The sequence below is a fragment of the Zootoca vivipara genome, chromosome 11 (assembly GCF_965207765.1).
Source record: "Zootoca vivipara chromosome 11, rZooViv2.hap1.1, whole genome shotgun sequence".
Taxonomy (NCBI): Eukaryota; Metazoa; Chordata; class Lepidosauria; order Squamata; family Lacertidae; genus Zootoca; species Zootoca vivipara.
The window spans coordinates 12,988,803-13,015,821 of NC_142594.1; the positions used below are offsets into that span (position 1 = coordinate 12,988,803).

Sequence of the window (27,019 nt, forward strand, 5' to 3'; positions counted from 1 at the left end):
AAAACAAACTGGCACTCCTACTCCAGCATCTGAGTGAAGGTTTGTCAAGCAAATTGCAAGTCTAGGAAGAAGCTAGATTCTCCTTATGGGTGAAAAGCCCTCTATAACTTTTCCTGGATTTTTATGTCTCTCTTTATTCCTATATACAGGTGAAGGTGCTGTCCTTGGAAGCTGCTGATATGTACACCTAATAATACACAAAAATGACATGGTCGCTAATCATGATGGCTGTATTATGAGCTCCACTTGCCTAGGAGTTCACATAGAAACCTGGTTTGTAAGCAGCACTTATACCAACTGTGGGAAACTGTGATTTAACAGGATATAAGCTCTGAAGCCTACCAAGTGAGGGGATGAGGGAAGGAGAGAACATGTAAGTATATATGAAATATTATGAGGCTGATTTTCTTTTCTTTTTTTGCAGGAAGTTAAGAAAAACTGTTAGAAAATAATAGTTCAAATTATCAAACTCCCAGGAAGTGAGGATCCGATGAAAAACCAGGCGCTGGGGCTATGACAGAGCTGCTTTAAATCCCCCAGGAGCGAAACTAAAGGAAGCCTACCTGCCCTGTCAGGCCTGCCCCCAGGCCAGTTTGAAGGCAGGCTTGAATCCAAAATGCCAGCCAGTGAGAGAAACTTGAAGCTGCCCTCACCAGCTGGGCAGTCCTTGGCACTAGGGCCCCCATGGGGCGAGGGTGCCAGGAGGTATTGCCAGCCCGCAACACAGCCGCACTCAAAGGATAAGCGGACATGTCCTTGAATACATTTATTTTTGGCAATAGATACATTTCAGCAACATGGAAGCATATTTATTCAAATAATTTCATTTCTTCAGAGAAAAAAGAGATAAGCACACAATCTAAGCAGAAAGTGACCTAGAAGCCAGTACTGTCTCCAGCATGATCATTAAGATAAAATGAAAGATTCATGTGAAACAGAATGCTGCTTTCTTACCAGATGTCTGATTTTGTGTCATAACCCTGGTGTTGCAGGGCCTCGGGGCTCATGTAGAAAGGTGTCCCAGTAAAAGTAGTTGCTAAATCACAGGATCCCATCAAGAGGCGAGAAACACCAAAGTCCCCTTGAAAAATATTTTGAAATATAGTTACTTGAAGGAAAAACAGCTGATGAAACAAGAAAGGGACGGATGGGACATATTCTAACCTGTGCTATTTATATCTATTGTAATTAAATGTGCAGCTCAGAGAGTTCATAGGAATGGGCAAATCTTCTCACTTTTGGTTTCTCTCTTTCTCATGTTACCAGCCTTAAGTTCAGTCACTTCCACATCGGTTTGCAATTTATTTATTTTTATAATGAAGTCCTCATAAAAATCAATCAGCATTTTAGTGCATTTTTTTCTGAATATAGTACATTTTCCAAAGCATTTCCCCTAATATAATGTATTATTGTATATTATTTTCAGTAATATATGCTTTATGCGACTTTATCCTAGTATATTCCTTTCCGTACACATTACTTGGCTGGAGAACTGCATTGCAAAATTCAGAGAACTGCCAATTTGGACGATTTTGGCTGCTTAGTGGCAGTGATTATCGAGGGTTAATTTTTCTGTTATGCTAGCATAGTGGGCACTATGCACATTAGGAATAAAGAAATATGTATAAGCAAATTGTAAAAAAATAAGTATTCACATTTGCTGTTGATGGTTGTCACATGATTACATGCACCTGAATAGTTACAAGCACTACACTTGCACAGTGCGACCCAGTTCACACAAACCATGGCTTAGTGCAGATGCACAAATGTGCAGGTTCCCAGAGAGATCATGGCTACTTTGCTCTCCCTCCGGCCCCGCTGCTGCTGTGCTGTTGCAAGCTAAGCTATGGTCTGGTTTAGCATGTTGACCAAACATGATCTTGCGGTTTGTTTCACTCTAAACCAGGCTTCCTCAAACTCGGCCCTCCAGATGTTTTTGACCTACAACTCCCATGATCCCTAGCTAGCAGGACCAGTGGTCAGGGGTGATGGGAATTGTAGTCTCAAAACATCTGGAGGGCCAGGTTTGAGGAAGCCTGCTCTAGACCATGAGCTATAACCAAGGTTTATTCTATGGCAGGAGGAGGACAGGAAGAGGAACAAAAGAGCTGTGATCTCATTTCCAAGAGCCTGCAAATTTGTGATAAGCCATATTTTGGCTTAGCGTTATGTGTGAATTGAACCTATGAGAAGTAACTGTGGAATGCACACTGGATATAACTATACAGTACAAAATTTCATGCAGCCAGAAATCACTTCCATGGCACACAGACAAACCACATGAAACTTATTTAATGGGGCAGAGGTTTCACTGGCCTGTATGAGGAGCAATAAGGCTGCACCCCTTCATTGATCTCTCAATGCGTAACTACAGGCACCCCCAAACTGTGGCTCTCCAGATGTTTTGGCCTACAACTCCCATGATCCCTAGCTAACAGGACCAGTGGTCGGGGAAGATGGGAATTATAGTCCAAAACAACTGGAGGGCCAAAGTTTGGGGATGCCTGCGTAACTACATCCAACATCTGCATTAGCATTATATGCAATGCTCTGTTACACACTGGCACTGTACAGAAATAACCAGACAAAGATAAGCTTTCAGGAACTTCTGAATAGCATAGGCATCATTATGTCATATATTTATCATTTTAAAAAAGATGGACTGCAACAGAAAAGTATCGTTTTTGAAATTGAAAGAGGGGTAGAGATAAGGAGGGGGGAACCCGCTCCTGGTCCCAAGATGCTGTTCTTGTCAGTGAAGCTCTCATACCAGAAGTGTACTTGGCCAGGAGAAATGCTTTGGGAGACAGGGGCAGGTTCTGCACTCCCTGCACCCAACAACCTTGGCTACTGGCCGGGGTCCCATCTGGCATCTGCCCTGGGTCCAGCTTGGAGTCTTTATTTAAGTTTCCTACGATGTCCTGGATCACCCCCAATGCAGCATCATTCCATGGCATTGTGTAAGCGGAAATGTTACACAATAATAAAACCACATTGAAAAACCTCTTACCAATTTTAAGAAGGTTGTTTTTCAAAAAAATATTCTTTGCTTTCAAATCTCTGTGAAGTATTCGCCTGAATATGACGAGAAATGAAACTATTTCAGTAGGATGAAAAAGTTAATAGCACATATTACAGTCTTTTAGACTATTGTGAAATGTATTCCTTGCTCCTAATCACCTAACTTTGAAGTGCAAATGACACTGAACACATTTACTAGCGCTGGACATACTTCCAAGCAAACATGTATAGGACTGAGCAGCATGTCAAATTTACTTCCAAATATTGGCCACCAGAAACCCCTACAAGAAAGTGTGTCTAACATATTCTATACAAAATCAACCAGAAACTGCATTTTAATCAGTTTGAGAAGAAAGACTGCTTCTGTAAAAACTGTGAATTAAAAGATCTATACTGTATACATACACATTTAACATGTGCAGTAGTATCTTCTTTGCTGCCAATCACTATAATCTACCAATTTCATACAGGGATTAATCACAATGGAGCAGCAGATAAAAATGCAGCCCTTTGCCATTACAGATCTGTTTCCACTGAAATTAACAGGACAGCCCACAAATGCAATAGCTTTGTGAGCCCTAGTTAATAGAGATTGGAGTTTGTTATACGTATCACAACATGTAGTGGAGACAAGCAGATGGAACACAAGTCTGAAAATGTGTGTTTTTGTTTTTTTGTGTGTGGTAGGGTTCCAACTTCTGATTTAGCATGGAGCACTGTCAGAAAGAATAATCAGGGCCCAGAGGAGACACAGGAACAATGGACACTGTAAGAGGCTGTGATATTTACTACTTTCACGGCAGATCCTAAACCCCAGAAGAACAGGATACTCCTGATTCTTTGTTGCTCCAGGAACTTCTTTCTTTCTTTCTTTCTTTCTTTCTTTCTTTCTTTCTTTCTTTCTTTCTTTCTTTCTTTCTTTCTTTCTTTCTTTCTCTCTCTCTCTCTCTCTCTCTCTCTCTCTCTCTCTGTGTGTGTGTGTGTGTGTGTGAATAATTCAGATTTTAAAATTGCCCATCTGCTCTTCAGCAGTATAGCCCCTTTTTATTTGGCTCACTGAATGGCTGCATAAACCATTTAGGGCTCATAGTCAACGCTAGCACCTTGAGTTGCACATATAATAGCATTTCTATGCTTTCTCTGATAACAGTGTGCACCAAGAAATCCAAGACCTGAAATGTACATATTAATTTTTAAAGATGCTTGCAATTAAAAATGGATGATGCAATAATAAAATGAATATGAAAAAATAAAATTGTTGAGTTGGCAGCATGTGACCAGGATAGTACTATTAAATAGTGGTCACCTTGAAACCATTGAAAGGTGTTTAAAAATTCATTGCTTCAGTCACTAAAGAATTAAACAATCATTTTTAGAAAATTTAGTGGTTCATATGATCAAAAGTATCTTTTAAAATAACCCATGGGGATTTAAATATTTTTTTCCCTGTTTTGCAAGAATGATGATGGTGTTGAGAATCCTGGGAACGGTACTACTCTACGTGGAACTTAAAAGTCAAAACTTGAAAAATATACTCCCATCCATCACACATTAATAGTCTTATTCCAGGCGGCGGAATATCAAAGGTAAGTAAAGGCTAGTCAGCAAGTTTTAATTTTCACTTTAATATAAGCAACCAAGAGGTGCAAAATGTACTCAAGTTTATAACCATTTCAAAGCAAATGACTGTACCTTTCATGCATGTAGTTGACTCCAAGTAACAACTGTATAAACCATTCTACTATTTGGCTTTCAGGAAATACTTTGCCAGCCTCTTTGTACTCCTGAATGTTAAAGTCGAGGTCTCGACCCTGAAATGCAGGAGCAAATTTACAATCAGAAACATTAAATCGCAACTTCATTAAAGTTAATGGGTGGGAACTGCTATCAACCTGAACAGAGCTAAGATCCCTCCAGTTATGACAAATGCTTCAGGGCTGAAGCTGTGGTTAGTACATGTTTCTGTAATAGTTTTAATAACACACATCTTCTATGCAAATCAAAATATTATCATGAAAGCTTTCCTTTTAAGTCCAAGGCCAAAAAAGACAAACCAAACCAAACTAAACTAATAACCACAATATTTGTGGTGCTAATTATTATGAGGTTGCCAAGGTTCTTATGCCAAGCCAATAATGGTTGTTTTGTGAACCCTTGCTTCCTAACCTGTGGGTTTTTGCAGGTCACCAGCATATCCATGATAGAAATGGCACTATCCTGGTGTGCAGAAGACCATCATGAAAGCTACAACATGTAAAAACCCACCACCACCATGACCATCAAGAACACAGTGCCACTGACATGTAAATCCCATTCTGGTAGAGGGAAGCTTAACTTCCTGCAAAAATAAAAAAATCAGCCACCACATATTTAAGCAGTTAAGCACAATGCAGAATAGGAAGCTTTCTGTATCTCTAAGTGCATTATCTAGTAGTCTAGGCCAGTGTTTCCCTACCTAGTACCTTCCAGGTAATGTAAGGTAATGCTAATTATTAATAATAATAATCATTATCATCATCATCATCATCTCTCTCTCTCTCTCTCTCTCTCTCTCTCTCTCTGTGTGTGTGTGTGTGTGTGTAAGTACTTGACAATCATTTAAAATGATTTCTATGCAATATTACACACATTTTCCCATTCACTTTTTAGGAAAACACATTCAGCAGAAGTAAATGAAGTCCCACCTCACAGTATTCAGTGATGATGCAAAAACTCTCTCCTTCTACAAAGCTGGTATAAAATTTGACAATGGCTGGGTGGTCTAGCCTGGACAGCAACTGCGCTTCTAGATTTGCCTCAACTGTTTCATTAGGCTTAATGTCTCCCACGGAGATCTCTTTCAAAACTTTCCTGTTGATAGAAAAAACGGACGGAAAACATAATGTGGATTGCTTTCACACTAGCCCTTTTCTCTGGGATTCCTATTTTTTGTTCATGTGCTTTATATAGAGGATACCCTTGCTGTCAGATTCTCTATAATACATTTCTTCCATGCTTTGAATTGCGATAATTTCTTAAACAATAGAATACCTGTCTGAACAGGCAATGTACTATCAAGCCCTTTATGGGGTCTTTTGTGTTTAATGTAAAGTTTATGGTTTAAAGGTCCTATCAGTTTTATCACTTTTGTCAGTTTCTGACTTCAGAAACATAGGAAGCTAGCTGCCTTATGATGAGTCAGATCATTGGCTCATCTAGCTTAAAATTGTCTACACTGAATTCTGTGAGGGATTGTGAAAATTATATGATTCCCCCCACCCTCCACTATGGCAGTAAAACCAGCAATTATTCTCCATACATGAAATAAATTCATTAACAAGACAAACTGGATTTTTAAGGACTCAATCAAAGTTTAAGTTGCTAATTCTGAGAAGTGAGAATAAATGTCTACTGGGGAGAACTTGTAATATGCTAAGGAGATTAACTGTGCAGCAGAATTCTTATCAAGGCAGATGGAAATATGGACTTAGAAGAATTTGTGGAAAGAAGTAGAGCTGCATATGGCAGGCAGCTCTTTCAGGAATTCTACGCCTTAATCTTAAGGAAAGCTTTTACAATTTTTTGTTCAGATGGTACTTTACTCCAAAAAGACTGAAACATATATACCCCGGGGTAGGTAACAAATGCTTGAGATGTGGGAACATAGTAGACATACTGCATGCTTGGAGGGTAGGGAAGGGATGTACATTTACAGTATTAACAGGTTCTGGGAATTAGTTTGGAGAGTATCAAGGAAATGACAAATTATAACTTAGCATTATAACTTAGCATTATAACTGACCCAATAGTCATTTTGCTTTGTTACATCAAAAAGAAAAGAAAAGAAGTAAACCAAGAGGATGAAGAGCTGCTTATTTATTTATTTAAGGCTCCCAGAATAGCAATTTCCTAAAAGCGGAAACAACATGTATCTTCAAAATAGAAAAGGTTGCCAAGCTAGTAAATGTTTTATTGAAAAGTGCTCATTGTACTTCCAAATGCACAGCTTAATGTGAGTTCTGTAATAGATAATCAGAAACATTTACTATGTTTCTCTTGAATAAAGCACACATGATTTTTTAAGAACCCAACTCAGAAATAAATATATATTTTTCCTGTGCAATCATTATTAACGGTTTCTTAGTTATTTAATGGAAGGGCAGATAAAGAGCCAACCAAAATTTCTGCTAGGTAGAAGTTTAGTAAAAGAACTGCAAACTACAATTTCCCCATGTATTTTAATCAGGCAAATAATGATAACATAAAGCATAATACTACTTTATATCATAGTCTGATGAGTTTATATATGCAATATTATACTGTACTAGGGGTTTAGAAGACTAAAGCAATATTTTTTCAATAGTTTAAATCAACCAAAAGGTAAATTCCAGCTCAAGTTGTATGATGAGATCATTTCATATTTTAAACACCACTCAGTATTGCTATCACAGCAATAGAAATCCTAACAAAGGAAGCACAAATTATTTGTTTTGAAAAAATGAATTATCATAAATCCCTGCAAGTTATTTCCTTACATACATCACACATCAGTTACCCAGTAACAGAGCATACATTTTCTTTCTTTTTATGCATACAACTTGCCTAAAACCCTTCTGGAAATCTTATAATAAAACATGGAATTCACTTGTCTACATCGCTGCAGACTTGCTCAGTGCTGTTAAAATAGGTAATATCTACAGCAATCTTCTCATCTTTGACTTGACACCATGACATTTCTTACTCCTGCTCACAGATCATGTCACTAAACTGTCAAACAGAATGAGTCTTCTTTAAATATCACTTAATACAAGATCTTTATGCACCAAAAGACAGCAATGAAAACCTGACGCACCAGGACAACTTGTCACCTAATTCACTCAAGTGATTTGGATGCTGCCATCACCTGTCAAACAACATGACAAATGTTTATCTTATTAAAATTCTATCACAGGAAAGCAAATCAAGAGTCTGTACACTTATAAATTAGCCAACAGTTTTCTGCTCCACAATGGTACTTCGATACCAAACTGACAGCTTGTACTATCATCAACTGGAAAAAGCATTGTTATGGTATCAGAATTGTAGTTACTTATACATGCAATCTGGGACAGATGGCATAGATAGTTTTATGGGGTAGCTGACTTCTGTTGTGTCTTGAAGCAGTAGAATGTCCCAAATACTTGTATTGTATTGTCTCAGGAGAACACTTTTTAATCTGGTTCCCTGGAACATTTTTTGCCTGTAAAACCACACAGAACATTTTTACTGTTTACATTAATCAGAAACTAAGATATAAGACAGTTGTTGAGGGTCTTTTTTCTAACTCAGTGCATCGTGTTGGTGTCCCCAGATAAAGCCATGTGTGGTGTATTGCTTGAAAACTGGGTGGAATTTTTTTTACTACTTCAGTTGGTAAACATTGGTCACATCTACACCATAAATTTAAAACACTCCTATACCACTTTGATTGACATCACTTCCCCAAAGAATCCTGGGAACTGTAGTCTGTTAAGGATGCTGACCTCATCGAGCTAAAGTTCCCAGCACCCTTAACAAACTACAGTTCTCAGGATTCTCCCTGACATAAGAGTGCTTTAAATAAATGGTGCAGATGTGACAGTTGCCCGAGGCAAAGAAAAAGAAAAAAACCCACCCAGTTTGTAAAAATCGGTCCCTTCTCTTGGGATTCCCCCCCCCCCCCCGAGGTGCTTTAGTTTACAGAAAGAAAACTGTAAATGCTAAGTGGCTAAAATCTGCAGACATTGTTCACTGACACTGTTGTGTTATTGTAGGTGACAATAAATTAGAAGGATTGCACCATAGGTCTACTTCTGTGCAAATTCTGCAATAGAAAGTGCACCTAGTTCAACTCTGTTTTTCATATGAAGTTAAATATTAGTGGTTTCATTATTTAAACCATTCACAGGCTGCCTTTTAATAATAAAACTTGTATCGTGGTGGCTTTCATCACAAGAATAGAAAAACATATTATAACCAAAGTTCTCCATCAGTTAATAAAGCCAGCAGTAATGAAAGCACACATTCAGCCCAGAAGTAAAATACAAATTGTAACTATAACTGCAAAATATCAGCAGCAAGAAAAAACACTGACTAGATAATACAAATAGGAAGGACAGAACAGCTTTCAAGTGTGATAAATTGTGTTAGATCTTACGGAGCACAGGATATCTCACCTGAAATCAATGGGCATCTCACCCCTAAGTCAGCACCGCTTCTCTGCCACTGACAGAGGTGGCAGAGCAGCTGGTGCAAGTGGCAGGTACAGTGGCACTGGCGGCAACTGCAGGGCAGTGTGGCACTTCTTGTTTCGCCTCAAGCAGCAAAACAGAATGTGCCATCCCTCATAGTGAAGGATGCAATTATTCTGCTAAGGTCCAAAAGCCATCTTTGGTCAAGGAAGAAGACGACTGATCAATGCATACGCTACACTGTAAAGTATAGACACCAGACCTGAAATCCAAGCCAGCCAACCAGGCTTTACTTGGGCTTGAGTTTGCAGAGACCTTGGCTTGGCATAGATCTTTAAAAAAAAGAGCTTCTGCACCACTGAAACATCTTCTAACGTTTTGCTGAACAACTACTGGGACTTTTGGGCACTTGGTAGCAAAAACGTTGGCACATACTATGTTCAGTGCATTTTCAAGTAAGAAACAAATTGCTTCTCAGAAAAGACTGTATGTGGTGTGTATGCACACACCCTTCAATAGCCTTCCAAATCTGAGCATGACTAAAACCATGAAGCACCAACAATTAGTGTGGGGGCATGAGCAGATTAGACCCGAGTACACATACATTTGGTGAAAGTGGGTTCCTCACATGACGGCCCAGCGCTGCCATGCTGAAAGCTCCACTAGTGGGTCAGGCCTGACTCAGGGGCAAGAGAGGAGAAGAGGCAGCAGCAGCACCGCTGTGCCTCTGCTGGGCTCCAGTGCGCGAGCAAGCTGCAGAGGCGGCTTCCTTCCATGGTGGTCCAGCACCCCTGGGCTGCCCAGTCCACCAGGGGGTGCAACACTTGCCCTCCCCCCTCTTTGGGGGGATGCTATTGTACTCTTGTACTCTATTGATTAAGTGGGGATGGTTCCTACTTCAGTAAAGGAGGTCTAGGGACCAGCACAGTTTCCCTACATTGCAAACGGTAAGAGGCATTCTATAGCCATGGCTAAGCACTCTGCACACCCTTTCTCTTTTTCCTGGGGTGTTATTCTACTGATTTATTATTTGCATGACTAAATAAAAAACAAACCTTGTAATGCAGCACTGCTTTGAGATCTGGAATTGTCTGAAACAGTGGAAATACAAAAGGACAGAATGCTGTCGATCACTGTCAAACTCACCTCTGCAGCCAGAAGTGATGGGCAGTTAGCACACTAAAAAGCACAGATGAAACTAATAGGAAAGGAATAGCAAAAAGGAAGCCGAGAATGCTCCAAGAGAATGGTCCCTTAAGATAAATGGCATCTGGCCATATAAGCAGTACACGGCATCTGCCCCTGCCTCAAAGCTCAGAAGACTGCACGGAGCATATGCTAATATCCCAGGGAGAGACAGTGATTGCCAAGTTCTATCGCTCTGCAGCAAACTCTGCCAGTGAGGTTCCTTAGAGGGTCTTCCATCCACAGACTTACCCAGGACTCCTGCCTTGGTTTATTTGAAAGCTTTATTTAAATGAATATAGAACAAACAGTTCCTTTAAAGACACAAGGGTATTATTTAATAAAACAGTGAGCACTGCTGCTACCTACGATGTGTTGCAAAATAACTGAAGGGCTTTAAACTCTCACTGTCATATGCAACAGATGATTGTATAGCCAACCTTTTAACCATCCTCAAGCAAGCTAACATTCAATCCCAGTTTACAGCAAGGGTGCCAAACATAAAGCAGATAAGGTGCCCAAACACAACAGGAGGAAATTCTTTATCAAAAGAAATGTTTAATGTGTCTTGACAAACACTGCTTGGTGAATCTTTTCTACTACACCCCTTAGCAAACTTAGGTGAGCTGTTGTAGAATAATGATCCCAAGCCATTCTTATCAAGAAGCATTAAGCCCTTTCTTCAATAAAGAGCTTCCTAGAAAATGTCTAGTCAACCAGATTGGTAGTGGGGTTCCTATTGAGGATATTCAATGAGCCAACATGACAGTGATGTGGGATTGACAGTGAAGTGGGATTGAGGATTGGAGTAATCATTCTGTGATATTATGGCAGTGGACAAAGCTGTATTCTAACTTTTGAATTATTTTTTAAGGAAATGTGCTGAGAACCATATCTACTGTATTAATTTTACAGAATAAAAAAAAAACAAGAAAAAAAAACGGTACATACATAAACACCTGTTTATGTTTAAAAAAAAAAAGAGAACCATATCTACTGTAAAGCCATCTTTTTTATCTTGGATCTTTCTACGGTATGATTGCTATGGATCCTCTCTATTTGTGTGCCATCAAACCTAAAGCTCAGAGCAGTAGACCAGGCATCCCCAAACTGCGGCCCTCCAGATGTTTTGGCCTACAACTCCCATGATCCCTAGCTAACAGGACAAGTCGTCGGGGAAGATGGGAATTGTAGTCCAAAACATCTGGAGGGCCGAAGTTTGAGGATGCCTGCAGTAGACCCTGCATGAGTCATTGATACAACCTGTGATGCCTTACTGTGCAGTCCTGGTTAGGCACTGTGACCCATAATTGAAAGCACAGGTAACTCTTCAGAAAAGTACAAGTATCCCAGGAAAGTCAACTGTGTTGAAGTACACAGTAGATGCTTTTCAGACAAGATGGATGAGCAAAATCTAGCTGAGGCTGAACCACCTAGAGATCTTGACTGTGAGAACCAGGGGAACCGAAGCAGTGGCAGACCAGTAAATAAATTGATGGAGAAACAACCCAACAAAGATTATCAGGGAACTGAAGCATCTTCCCTATGTGAGAAGGGTGCAGAGTTTATGGGGGAGGGCACTGTGGAGGATTATAAAACATTTCAACTTTCACATGGAGAAACATAAATAGAGGTTTTTCTCCCGCTCTAGTCAAAATAAAACTTGGGTTCATGACATCTAGTGAAACTGGAGATTCTGGACAGATGAAAGGAAGTACTTCAGTACTGCAGAAATTTATTTACAGACTCTCCTTCCTTAGAGGTTTTTAATCAGAGGTTGGGTGGCCATCTGTCATGGATGCTTTAGTTGAGATCTCTGCATGGCAGGCGGTTGTACCAGATGACCCTTGGGGTCCCTTCCAACTCTACAATTTTATGATTCTATAAGATGTGGTGAAGGCTACTAACTTAGGTGGCTTTAAAGGGGGATTTGACAAATTCATGAAGGCTTTCCATGACTATGAGTTGTAATGGCTATACTGTATGCTACTTTCAGGATCAGAAACGAGCAAAACTACACTGAATGCCAGCTACTAGGGAATAACAGCAGGGGATGCGTACAGCTTTCATGTGCTGTATCTGTTTGGGTACTGTGGGAAAGGGAACTAGATTAGCTTTTTCTTTTATTTTTCAGGGCTCTTCTTCTCGTTCTATGCTCTTGAGATACAAAAAATCATAAATTCTGGTATAGAGGCTCTTAAGTGGGACCACCTGAGCAGAGCTCCAATTTTAAAGATTTCCAGAAGTCTGCTGTTTTCCTCCATTTGCAAAGGTAGATTAGCGGACAAGGACTTATGCTAATATTGCGGGAGCCAGCAATGCTGACACATTATTTGGCAGTGTTTTCTATTATTCAGAGTGTAGAATGTTGCGGAAATAATAAATTAACTGCCAAGTCAAATGTAAATTTGCTACATGATTGCCAATCAATATGTAGGAACAGAAAGTCCATTTAAAAATGGATTGCAATTGGCCTTGCTTGGGTAAGGAGATTAATCATCAGAGGATGTCTGAGGGCATATGCTATAAATTTAAAAGAAGACTGATGCATTAACGGGGGTGGGGGTGGGAGGGAGCAGTGACATAAATGATGAATTCTGGTTATTATGGAAAGGACTAGTTTTTCATTCAAAAGAAAACAGATTTATGAGGGATTAATGTGGGAAAGGTGGGTAGGAATCAAATATTTTTGTCTTGATTAAGCAACCTTGATGAATGCATGCTATGGTTTCATCATATTACAAAGCCAGAAAACTCCTATCCCTGTTGGGCCGGATAAGATAAATCCCCTTGGCCAGCAAAAAACAGTAAGTTGGTGCAGTGAATTCAAACACACCTTGCAGTACCACTGCACTGGTCGTAAAGTACCATTTGCAAAAAACAAACACACACACACACACACAAAACCCACTAGATTGGCAGCACTATGAAGAGGAGAGGAGTGTTTGGAGTTTGGGCAGAGCAGGGAGGAGCTGGCATCCTATGTTCACTCGGGGCTCCGTCGCTCCTGCCCCTCTGATGCCAATGTAACATCAGGCCAGTGAAAGGCAGTGTGGGTAAAAACACACCCACTGACTCACTGAACCTTCACCTCCATGCAACAGTGTTCTCCCGACTGCTGGTTCTCAGGTAAGATTCACCTCTATCGTGTGTGCTGCATGATCCCTCCCCTTACCTGGCCAATCCCCTGGCAACACCTCCCCAGGCTGGATTGGCCGATTGGCTGAGGGAGGCGGAGACCCTAGGTATCCAGCCTGGGGAGGATGACACCAGCCCGAACTTCCAGGGGCTGCTCTGGAATCCAGGGGGCTGCGTGCGACTGCGCAAAAGTCGCCTCCCATTTGTACAGCTCCACAAAGAGACTGCTCGGTACTGGCCTCTTTAGCTGGAAGTCCAGGCCTCTACTACCCATAGGACTGGTTGAAGGAAAAATTATGTGCTCCAAGCTAGTCCCTGGGAGAATAACGGTCACAGCATTTGTCCCTCTTTTGCCTGCAACTGCACCCTTGTAATTAGGGTGTAGCTGTGTGCTGTGGACAAGCTAAATTCTAGCTTCCTCCCTGCCCTCCCTCCATAATAATTGTTACCAACAGCAACCCTTACACCATCCTCAGCTCAAAGCTAGGGATTGCCTTGCAAAGGCCACATTTATATTGCACTGCTCTTTCCATCTCCTTTATCAACGAATTAAAGTGTTGTCTCCTGTGATCTTGCAGTTATAATGTGCATTCTACACTGTCCTTGAGTTTCCCTTTCCAAAAGCTTGTTCTTTTCACACAGACACATGTATACATGTTGTATAGTACAGTGTTCTAAAACAGGGGTTCCCAAACTGTGGTCTATGGACCACCAGGGGTCTGCGAGCTTCATTCAGGTGGCCCATGGCATGTCTACATTAAATATTCACATAGATTATTATTATTATTGTATTTTTATTGCTCCTTTCATTTCTTACACTGCATTTTATTGTACAAAATTACAATTGGGATTCTATGGAATGCAATGAAAGAAATAAAAGCAGCAATAACAATACAATTAAAAACCACACAGCACCTGGTCCAGCACATTACAACTCCTACAACAGGCAGAAAAATATTTAAGTGATCCACCAAGACCGCCAGCAATTTTCAAGTGGTTTGCGGGGTGGGGGGAGGAGTCTAGGGACTGCTGTTCTAAACACTGTGTGAACTCCTTCATATTGCAGTGGGATTCAAGCTCTTCTTGTCACCTTTCACATCCCCTTCCCACTGGACTACAGATGCTTTCTAGTCTCTTCCAAAGAGGGTACTTGGGCATTATTATACAGCACATTTGCCATCACTCTATATGGACTGATGCCTCCCATACATGGGTCGTGTGGTAGCTGGTACTTTAACTCTCTTCTTCTAGTGAAATTTTTGTGTTTTCTGTTTTGCAGCTAGAGGAGCACATAACAGGATCGTGACTATGTTAGGCTGTCACAAGCAGTAGCAAAGCAGCCACTTGGAATAGCATGGTCCTGCATAATAAGTGGCACAATCATTTGTAATGATGGGCAGATGTTACTAGATACTTATTAAATAATTAACTTCCTAAATTTCAAGCAATGGATCTAAACCCCCTGTTGGACACACAAAACAAATTGTGAACCTCTCTGCTTTCGACATGAAGTCTTCCAGTCCTCATAACCAGAGCCATCTGGAAGAGCACAAATTTGCAAACAAAAACTCCTATCTATACCACCATCTTTTCCAAGAAGATAACTCCCATGAACAAAAATTGTAATATGGCTCAATTTACAAAACCGTCTAATCAGTGGGTACTGTCATTCAATATATCACCAACTTTTACAAGATACTGTAGTTTCAACACATATTCCTACCGCCATTTCCCAATTCTGCAGGCTACGTTTGTGCCCTTGCTATCTTGATTATTAAAAATGTACATTATGGAATCCAATTTGCACCATCTACCTGATGAATGGCTCTTGTTTATAAAAGCTCATGGCTTTTACAAGGTATCTGTTGGTCTTCAATACTTGCACTTTCAATGTACCATGTATAATCCTTGTTCAACAATGCAACAAACCTCCGAGGTAAGTCCGTATTATTTCAACTGCATAAACAAAGGATAGAGTGACACTGACATATTCAACCAGTCAGTAACTCCTTAGCTGAGCAGAGATTCAAACTCAGGCCAATCAGGTTTGACTCCAACATCTCATTTAAAGTAGGCCACACTGGCCTAGTTCGCACATGATGGTAAGGCAAACTATAGCTTACTGGGACTGTGCAAAAAAGCTGGCTCCCTAGAGGCGCTTGCACCTCCTCAGTTCTAAGCAAAGGCTTGGATGGGAGTGGACCTTGGTAATATGGTGCCCTGTGCAAGGTGAAAATTTGACTCCCATCCCCCCAGCCCTTGCAATGGCTTCCCAAAGCTAGGTAAGGGAGGCACTGGGCTTTGGGAAGGAGGTGGGAGGGTTCTGACAGGGTCCTAGAGCCCTCCCAGCTCCTTCCCAAATCTGGGCAAGAACCAACTAGGCTTTGGGAAGAAGATGGGAGGACTCTAGGACCCTGTCAGAGCCCTCACACCTCCTTCCCAAATGAAGCACTTACTAGGCTTTGGGGAGGAGGCAGGAAGGCACCCCCTGAGGCTCATGATGTCAACCATGCAAGTAGCTGTGCTCACCCTGCTCTTCAAAAGGAGAGCACAGGTGGTTGGATCAGCATTTTAGCCAAGCCTAGGCATTTATCATTTGACGTTGCCATACTTTACCTAGTTGTAACCTGTAGACCACGGGTGTCAAACACAAGGTCCGCGAGCCAAATCCGGCCCGCCAGACCTCGTCATGTGGCCCGCCGAGCGCCCCAGCCAGCGGGACCCAGCAGCGGGACCTTGCTGCTGAAGCGCCGCGCCGACAAACAGCTGGGGCCTGGGGGGGTAGAAAGGCGGATGGAGCAGCGCTGCGTGGAGCGCCCCGAGCCACAGCAGGAGGAGGAGGAGGCAGCTTGCCGGGTCAGCACCTGGCAGTGCCGCACGGAGAGTGCCGAGCCTCTGCGACGCAGCAGTGCTCTGTAGCACTTTGAATCCTCCTCCTCCTGCCACGGCTCGGCGCCTGGAAACGGCTGCTGCTGCTGCTGCTGAAGCACAGACAAAGCACCCAGCAGCGCCGCGTGGAGGAGGAGGAGGATTCAAAGTGCTACAGAGCACTGCTGCATCCCAGAGGCTCGGCACTCTCCATACGGTGCTGCCGGGCACTGACCCGACAAGCCACCTCCTCCTCCTCTTGCCTCACCTCCTCCTCCTGCCGCGGCTCAGCCTCATGAACGTGAGCTCAGCAGCGGCTCAGCCTCATGAACGTGCAACTCTGAGGCTTTACGCACGTCTGCTAAAACGGACACCCACTGCCTCACGCTGCACGGGAAATGTTTTTTGCCCCTGGGTCCCTTTGCGCTCTTTTCTGGAGCTGAATCAAGGCGGCGACCCCCCCCCTTCCCTTTCTTTCTTCCTCTCTCTCGTTCTTATTCTTTCTTTCCCTCTCTTTCCTTCCTTCTTTATCTCTGTCTTCTCTCCGCCTTTCTTTTTCTTTCCTTCTTTATTCCCTTCCTTCTTTCCTACTCTTCTTTCTCTCCCCTCTTTCCTTCCTCTCTCCCTCCTGCTCCCTCTTTTCTTTCTTTCTTTCTTTCTTTCTTTCTTCCTTCCTTCCTTCCTTCCGTCCTTCCCATCTTTCTTCCTCTCCCTCATTCTTATTCTTTCTTTCCCTCTCTACTTCCTTCCTTCTTTCTCCCTTTCCGTCTTCTCTCCCTCTTTCTTTTTCTTTCCTTCTTTATTCCCTTCCTTCTTTCCTACTCTTCTTTCTCTCCCCTCTTTCCTTCCTTCCTTCCTCTCTCCCTCCCACTCCCTCTTTTTTTCCTTCCTTCCTTCCTTCCTTCCTCCCCTCCTCTCCCCTCCCCTCCCTCTCCCTCTCCCTCTCCTCAGAAACATAGGATGCTGCTTTATACTTCTGGCCCTTAAACCCTGGAACCAGGAGAGCAGCTCCAGCGGGTCGACCTCAGCCAGTCCCTTTGGTGAAGGGTGGTGGCTCACTGGCAGAACATCTGTCCTGCATGCAGAAGGACCCCAGCATCTCCAGGTACCAGTAGCTCTGCAAAGCTCCTGCATGAAACCCTAGTGAGCCTCCACCACCCAGTGCAGTTACCAAAAATCATTTTTCAATAAATTGTACAATGATTGTACATTTGAATATCTACTTGCCATTATTCTGACTATGTTTCTGCTTTCAGAGCTAGTTATTACTTACATTATTACAAAAAAAACAGTAATAATTGAATGCAGTGACAATAATTTATGATAATAAAGAGTGGACACATTGTCCTACAGATACAACCGGCCCTTTGAGGGTGACCAAACTGCTGATGCGGCCCCCGATGAATTTGAGTTTGACACCCCTGCTGTAGACCCATGTTGGGAGGCTTTACTGAATTAATAAAACTTTCAGAATCTCTAGCCGTGGTTTGGGTTTGGGTTCTGAGCCTAAGCGGGAGAGTCAGGACAGGAGATTTTATTCCTGATCTACCATGAGCAACTGGGGCTAGAGGGGATTTTAGATAGATAGATAGATAGATAGATAGATAGATAGATAGATAGATAGATGATAGATAGATAGACAGACAGACAGACAGACAGACAGAGACAGATAATGATATACACCTCAAGTTCATATTACTTAAATCTAGCAACCATTTCACTAGATCAAAGTGAACTGTGTGTTCTATAAAGTTGAGAAAACCTACATGAAACCTGATAAAGCAAGCAGGAAAGTTTCCTGAATAAATTCTGTAAAAAGTAATCTTACCTAACAATATTTTAATTCATTAGATGTGGCATTAAAAGCCTCAGATATTTTTGACAAATGCAAGATTATTCCACATGGGAAAACATTGTCTTCTCTACTTGTTTGCACTTGGGAGGGTGTTGATAATTTATTTTTATTAGCAAGAAACTCAACAGTCTAGTCATAAATCTGTCACTTTAACACTGATTGTAAGTTGTTTACTTCCTTCTGCAAAATACTATTATACATATGACACCATTATGTGCAGAAAGCCATTTTACAGTCTATAAATTGGGTGTTTACAGATTGACATTCCATGCTGAGAAGCAGCTGCAGCTGTTCTTGGACATTTGTTGAGAGGGTGATGGACGGCAGTACATCCACAGCATTTTTATCAAGGAAAGTTTTATTCCTGCTTTTCACCATGAATTCCTTGTAAACAAGCTGTACCACTTTTGCTAACTGATAATAGACATAAACCACCACAGTGCAAAACATATACCGGTACTTAATTTTAAGGAAAAGCCAACATTGGTCCAGGCACAAACACCAGTACAAAATAAAGGAATTAAAAGGCTATGGCCCTACATAGCCCATACATTAAGTGAGGACCTCCTTCTCTATCATGATTTCTATGCTCAACTGTGAATGCCTCTTAAGCATACTATATGCATATCATGGAGCGTGAGGGAATAGACATAAAAGCAGAACCTCAGTCCCTCCTGAGGTTCACCAAAGCTTGAGTTTGAGCATTTTCCTGTGAAAAAGGAAGATCTAATATGGGAAAGAAGGGTTCATTTCAGATATATTGTTAATATTTCGCTTGTTATTCCCTCTAAGCTACTGAAGCTGATAAATCCACGTACAAAAGAAATTCAATTTTACTTCATATATTTTTTCCCCATTAAGTTTTTGAAGTCGGAAGTTTTCCTGTGAGTACAGGGAAATGATTTTGAAAAATAAAGTGCTTAATCTACAGATAAAGGAAAGAATGGACACTGAACTATTTGAACAAGCATGAGTAATGAAGATTTAAAAAGTCTTCCTGCTAACGCCTCTCTCTTAAGCCCATTTGTACTTTTCTCCAAGGAAAATTATAAACACTTTGATTACCTTTTTAAAGCTCTTTCCTCCCTTTAAACCGAAACTTAAATATTTATAGTTTAATTAAAATAAAGAAATTCCTGCAGACTCAGAAAATAATTATTAGGAGCATTGCTGAACACAAAATGTGTACAGCAATTCTTGGAAGGCACTCTCGATGTTACATCACTGCCATCTACAGTTCAGAGCTGTTTTATCCATAAGCCACTGCAATGATGACAGGGTTTTTAATTTATAGATATTCCTTTAGTTTTAAGAAGCTGGTAATTTGAGGGATTGCCCTAAGGTCATATGCTCCAGACACTTCCAAAGGAATGTAAGTTGCTGCACATGCTTGTCTCAGAAGCTCCAAAGAATAAAGTAGTTTCAAGCCATTCCTCATGCCTCTCGTTTGCCCGTGGACCCAGAATCATTGCATGGTGTCAGAAGAACAGAGTGAGGAATCAGCTGAATTAACTGGAAGCAGCTTTCTGGATGTACAGTTAGATAGAGAAGATAGTCAGAATCTGTGGAGCCAGTGAAAACAATAAGGCCTCCTGCTGAATTCTGATAAACATGGGTATGTTGAATCCACCATAGGAAGAGAAACCTGGTAAAATCAAATTATCCATTTATTTTATTTTTACATGATGTGGGAGAGGCCATTTATAATAACTGGGGTTGCTGAAGGTGAGGAAACTAAAATGTGGCATTTGTTCCTTATTGTACCCAATAATATGATATCCATCCTAGGCCTAGCAGCCTGTGAAATATTACTGTGCATGAGTACTGGCCACTTACCAAGAAATACCAGGATTTGTTTGTAGGGCTAGCCTGTCTGACAGATAATACGAGCTTTATGCTCCATGAATTTCTTGGAATCTCTCTCGTGTTTTCTGGCTTAAATGCTGGAAGGTCACAGGCTGTCTCATCAAAGTAACGTTTTGTTTCAGGAGAAAGATTCAAAAACTAAAGAGAACTCTGCCGGCTTCTCCGGGATCAGTCATGTTAACTGAACATCATGCCTCGCGGTGTCCATCTCTGCCACTTTGGATTCAGGGATCTGAGCCTGACTCCATTTTGATCAGCTGAGGACAATGGAAGCCATTAGAATGACACTCACTTGGTTAATAGAAGCCATCAGAATGGCTCCCACCTATCTCTTTAGGTCCTGCTTAGAAACCCTGAGCAACTCTGATGGGAAGCCATGTTAGTTAATTTGCCCATAACTGATTATTTACTACACAGCCATACCAAGATGATGAAGAGAACCCAGAAGCAGAAACAAACAAACAAACAAACAAACAAACAAACAAAAAATCCGTTGACAAGGCAGCTTGTGATGTTCCAGAATTTAAATCAGGGGACAGGGTATGCATGAGGAATTGTTCTTATACAGTGGTACCTGCTGGAGATTCATTCCCCGTGTTTGCTGTCATGGGATTGTTGTCTATCACATGACAGTGTATGTTTACATTTCACAGAGTGGGAAGTGATGAAGACAGGGTGTTTGTGTTACCGTGTTTCCTGAAGTGGGACTGTTGTCCTTTGTCCTTTCTCTTTGCTGTCTGATGCTAGGGAGAGGGAGCCATGTTGCAGTGCTCTGGGTGTGTTTTTATGTAAATAAACGTAATTAGCCAAATGCTGTGCTACTGAGTTCTGTTACGCAACTGCACAAACTTTGCGGATCCATAAGTGTGCTGATGTCAGTTGGCATCAGTCGCTGTGATGTTTGGGCAGAAGATTACCTATGAAGCTCCTGAACAATTGATGTCAGGAGGGAGAGAACATGCCAGTCGGGCATGTGTCTCTGCCAGGGTCCTACTTGCGAGTAAGAGATCCTGAACAGCTTAGCTGTTGAACGCAAACCCGTGAGTTTGCAAACGTTTTTGGAAGCCAAAAGTCCAACATGGCTTCCACGGCTTCCGAATGAGTGCAGGAAGCTCCTGCAGCCAATCAGAAGCTGTGCATTGGTTTTTGAATGGTTTCAGGAGTTAAACAGACTCCCAGAACGGATTAAATTTGAGAACCAAGGTACCACTGTACTTGAGACCAGAATGGGACAGTTGTAGAACAGCCATATCCAGGGTCATATGGAATACAGACAGCCAGGCAGTACTGGATTAAACCCTGTGGAGGCAGTCAAAATCTCTCTCTCCCCCCGCCCTTGTGCATACGCTCCATTGGAATAACATTGAACTAAGAAAACTTGGGTGTAATTTTCTTTCAAGATCAAATCAGTATTATTTTGATCCGTTGTCACAGGACCCCTAAAAGGCACAAGGCCCACAGGCCGGTAACTCCTCTGCCAATTTGGTAATCCGTCACCACAGCCAGGGTCAATTTATTGTCCCATAACCATTGTAACATACATGCCATTCCAGGATATTCCTCAGATGTATCCGAAAGTACTGATTCCAGCTTCTATCAGCTGATGCTATCAAGAAGAATTTAACAGCAGGGCCCATAGCGACCCATGATGAACACTGAAGCATTCTACTAACTAGGAAGATAAAAATTCTAGAACTTGTAAATAAGTACCGTATGAATTAACAAAGTGTAATTAACGGGCAAAGATAACTCATTTTCTGTGTATAATGCATTTTAATCAGTTATTTCAATCTATGTTTCAAAATTGTCATTTATTTACTTATTGTTATTGTCTAATAATTAAGGGGAAGATGTGATAACAGAGCCTATAAATGAGAGAGGTCTTTTAGTATTAAGAAGTTGGTAATTTGGTGACTTGTCCTAAGGTCACATGATCCAGGCTGTTCCAAAGGCCGTTGCTGCAAATTTGTCGTAGATTTGTGTTAGAAACTCTGATAAAGTTGTTTTCAAGCCATTCCTTATTCCTCTAGCTTGTCTGTGGACCCAGAATCATTACCGCCACTGTGAGCTTGCCTCGCTTTTCAAGCTTAAATGTCACACATGCCAGTCACTCCTAATTTCAATAGAAAACAAAGTTTTTCTCTGGGGGTTTCAGGGTCAAGGGCTAAACAATGTGTTTACAAGGTATTTTGCAAGACAGTGTTTCATGAAATAGAGCTTTGTAGATATCAGGAATGGCTGGTAGACTGGGAAGGTGCTGCATAGACGCAGGAACCCTTCTCCGTGCAAATGATAACCTCTGTAGTTAATTAAATGTCTGCACTGGAGATAACAATGGTTTGAGTCAACTATGATTAAGTCAAAAACATTATTTGAAAAGGGTTTGCAAGCCATAGTTTTGGGCAAACCTGATAAGTTGTAACCATAGCTGGCCTCCAATATAGATCTACTATGTCCCCAATGTGGGGACTCAGGGCACAGTCCTTCAATGGCTGCACTCGTTCCTCTCTGGTAGGGGACAGAGGGTGGCGCTGGGGGGGGGGTTGTCATTGCACTACTCCTTGGTGTGTAGAGTACCGCAGGGCGCAATTCTCTCCCTGATGCTTTTTAACATCTATATGTGCCCCCTGACCCAGCTCGTCTGGAATTTTGGTTTGGGCTGTCATCAGTATGCTGATGACACCCAGCTTTATCTGTTGATGGATGGCCACCCTGACTCAGCCTCAGACACACTGTTCAGATGTTTGGAAACTGTGGCTGGATGGCTACGTGGGAGCCGGTTGAAGTTAAATCCTTCAAAGACAGAGGTCCTTTGGCTGGGTCAAGATAATATGAGGTTGGGGGGCCAACTCCCATCCCTTGTGGGGGCGCAACTAGTGCCAGCACTTTCTGGGTGTAATCTTCAATGCCTCCCTTTCTATGGAGGCACAGGTTACAGCAATAACAAAGGCAGCATTTTTTCATCTCCGCCAAGCTAAGCAGTTGGTCCCTTACCTCTCTCGCCCTGACCTCACCCCTGTGATCCATACAACAGTCACCTCCAGGCTTGATTATTGTAACTCACTCTATGTGAGGCTGACCCAGAAACTCCAGCGAGTGCAGAATGCTGCAGCGAGACTCCTTACGGGGTCTTTGCTGCAGGATCACATTCACCCAGTGCTATACCAGCTGCACTGGCTCCCAGTGGAGTACAGGATCATGTTTAAGATGCTGGTTTTAACCTTTAAAGCCCTATACGGTCTAGGACCCCCGTACCTACGGGACTGCCTCTCCTGGTATGTCCCATGGAGGAACTTATGGTCTGCAAATAACAACACCCTGAAGATTCCGGGCCCCAGGGAGATTAGACTGGCCTCGACCAGAGGCAGGGCCTTTTTGGTCGTGTCCCCGGCCTGATGGAATGCTCTCTCACAAGAGACCAGGGCCCTGCAAGATTTTACATCCTTCCGCAGAGCCCGCAAGACAGAGCTGTTCCTCCAGGCCTTTGGTCAGGGTTCAGTCTGACTCATTTTCTCTTTGTATAAGAACAAGCACGAAGGAGGTTTCCCAGCCCGCTCACAGGTCCTTATAATATCAGTGGAAACAGTTGGTCCTGGTGAGTATTAAGCGCTTTCAATTTTAACTCATTTGTCCAGTTTTACTTTTAATTTATTTGAATTAAATTTGGGGTGCATTTTAATCGATTGCTTGTTTTAAGCATATTGTATTATTTATATGATGTTAGCTGCTTTGAGCCCAGCTCTGACCAGGGAGGGCAGGGTACAAATAAAATTTAAAATAATAATAATAATAATAATAATAATAATAATAATAATAATAATGTTACATTGTGGCTACTGGGCCCATGGAAGGGAAGAGAGAATGGGACAATGCACACTTAACTCCAAATCGTCTGTTTACTAAAGTCAAGAAACAGCTTGGAACACTTAATACTGCAACCTTGTTCAGACAATCTGTGCTGACTGAATGTGCATGCATCGGAGGTGGGTTCACCCTGACCCCAGCATGCATTCATTTCAGCTTCTTAACAAAGCCTATGTATGTACAAATTGCATGTGCAAAGACTATGTATTTGATATTGGGAAGCCTGTAACTATAAGGATCCAGAATCATCTAGAGTGTAAGTAATACAGTTTCTATGAGGACAAGTTCTGATCAGAAGTTATTATGGGTATAGTATTATGAATGAAGGGAGGGGCTTGTTAAGGAATGAGTTAATTCTCTGACCAAATTGTGGGAGGCAGTGGAAGACAGGAGTGCCTGGCGTGCTCTGGTCCATGGGGTCATGAAGAGTCGGGCACGACTAAACGACTAAACAACAATTCTCAATAAGTGATAATTCTCCAAAAGGGTGTTTTTCCCCAGGCTGCAGCTGCAGAGTACTTGTGACTGTCTCATTGATTGATTATTTATGTTGCTGTGCAGACTGGCAAGAAGTGCTGGCCTATATCAGACGCTCCAATTACAGCTTTCTGTGGTAGAGAAGTGTGGATAATTGCGGAGAAGGATTGTTGGAGACAGAACTGGAAAGACTTGTGAAGAACAAACAGAAGGCTAAAGTCGCAGAACTTTGGAAACTTTGGACTTGCTGAGAACTTCAAGCAAGGACTTTGAAATCCCTCTCTGGGCTCAGAGAGAGAAGCCTTCTCGAAGCAACTGTGTATAGTGTATTTTGTGTTTACTAAGTAAAACAACCTCTGCTATACTTTGTCTACTGTGGGAAGTTTAATCACTTTGCTGGACTTCTGACTGTACAGTCACCTAACAGGTTATTGGCACAAACATCCAATAGGTTTAGTGGATGTGACCAGTGGTGTAGAGGAATAAAAACAGTGAAATGGAGCTTTGAAACTTCTATCAGATGAGGAGCAATGACATTATTTGTCACAGCAACAGGTTAACTGACAAATTCTCCTTGCTCTGGGAAATGAATGAGTTTGTGACATATCAGCAAAAGGAAATCAGAGACTAAGAAGAGCATACTATTTTGATTGTCAGCCTATCTGTGCAAAGAGACTTAGACTTGGCTCATTTGGATGCCTATCCAAATTTCTAGGAAAACAAAATCCAACAAATTAATCAGAAGTAAGCAAGTAGTCAGGATGTGGGGCGGGTGTGGATGTGTCAACATTTCTTCTAAGGGCAGTTTTTCAGAGCACTCAAGTGTTGTTGTTTTGGGTAAATCCACATTGTACACTATGAAACGCATTTTCCTTATGTAGCTTTGCTTCTCCAAAGGACCACAGACAGAGCAAAAACTTTTGGGTGCTAATCATAGCACAAGGATGAGGTTCTAAATCTGGGGCAGGGAACCTCCAGTCCAGAGGCCAGATTCAATCCTCTAGGCCAGTGTTTCTCAACCAGTGTGCCTCCAGATGTTTTGGGACTACAACTCCCATCATTCCTGACCACTGGTCTTGCTAGCTAGGGATGATGGGAGTTGTAGTCCCAAAACATCTGGAGGCACACTGGTTGAGAAACACTGCTCTAGGCCTTTGCAACTTCTTCAAGTCTTTTTGCCTAGCTTGAATGTGTTCATGAACTCTAATATATAGTACTTCTTGCTTACCTAGATGAATGATAGAGGGGGGGGTCAGTATAGAAAATAGCCTACTGCACAAAAATATGTACATCCATTGCTCTGCCTACTTTTGCCTCTGTCCCCACCCACAACTGGCATGTGACCTCTAGAGAGTTGCCCAAAAGGGAATGCCACCTTTGCTCACCATCCATTTTTAAAATTATCTGATAACTTTATGCCTTCACTTGAGAGTTTTGTTTTTTTTAACGGACAGTGTGTGATTCCTTTCTCGTCCAGCTGATTTACAGTGTTAGATCAATGAAGCAACCCTATCATTTGGGTCCCCTGAAATTTCTCATGAGCTTAATCCAGAGTCCACATGGTCAGACTTTGCTCCCTTGATAACTGATGAGCATTCTTCAACCCCTTCCCATCTCTTTCACTTGACATAAGAATGAACGTCTACCGTAATTCACACACATGCAAGGTGGTAAGGTCTGTACAGAGTGGTTTTCTCACCTCACTCGGAGAGGCCTTGATGTGAAGGTGCACTCCACATTTTCTCTGATAATGTAACTGGAATTCACAGAGACACGTTCGCTCTGCCTTTATCAGGTAACAGGGAGGTGGCTAATTCACTTTGTCACCTCAGAAACAAAACCTATGAATCCTGCAGGGGTCATGTTTATTATCCTTGGGCATGATGGATGTCAGCTATGGTAAATTAAACTCCCCCCCCCCAAGAGCTTATTCCAGAAAGACAATGACACTGTATAAAGAAATTCAAACGTGCTGAAACTAAAGAAATTCCTATCTAAAAGGTTATAGCAAGAGCATATTTGTTCAAACAAATAAACACCCTATGACTTGAACAGAGCTTTCTCTCCCTCTATTCTTCCACCTCCTCTCTCTCTCTCTGTCTCTCTCTCTCTCCATCTCTTTCTACATTATATATAATTTTATTTTCAGAACTCAATGCCGTCGAAGAAAAGGCAAGCAGCATGATTAGATGAACAAATGCAGCGCAACCAGTGGGGAGCCATTTGTTATTGTATTAATCGATTCAGCTTCAGCGGAATGTTCTCTTTGGAATACCTTCAGAGAAACAAACAGGCCTGCAAATGCAGGGATTTAACTACACAGCAATCCGCTGATTGTCTCTTAGATATTCATAAGTTACAGAGTTCCTTCCACCTTTAGATTTCATTTCAGTTGTAATAAGAAGGCATAAATAATTGAGAGACATGCCATAAATTATTCAGCTAAGTGCGCCGTTTCCAAGGAATCCTAGCATGAGTCGGGATTAATGGGATAATGCAAGTCAGGGGCAGAAGTGGTGGTGACACCCCACCATTACCACATGCAGGAACGGTGCTG

The 27,019-nt window shown here is 41.9% G+C and overlaps 1 protein-coding gene across 10 annotated transcripts in view; it reads right to left on the reverse strand.

The window, feature by feature from the left end:
* The window catches only part of NEK11 (NIMA related kinase 11), an 80,192-nt gene that overhangs the window by 41,210 nt on the left and 11,963 nt on the right, over positions 1-27,019 (reverse strand). For all 10 annotated transcript variants that reach the window (XM_035130286.3, XM_088654479.1, XM_060280641.2 and 7 more), the window contains exons 3-6: positions 5,706-5,871; positions 4,714-4,832; positions 3,011-3,075; positions 955-1,081 (exon numbers count right to left, since the gene is read on the reverse strand). In XM_035130286.3, coding sequence (XP_034986177.1) covers positions 955-1,081; positions 3,011-3,075; positions 4,714-4,832; positions 5,706-5,871 — 477 coding nt within the window. The remainder of the gene's footprint in view (positions 1-954; positions 1,082-3,010; positions 3,076-4,713; positions 4,833-5,705; positions 5,872-27,019) is intronic.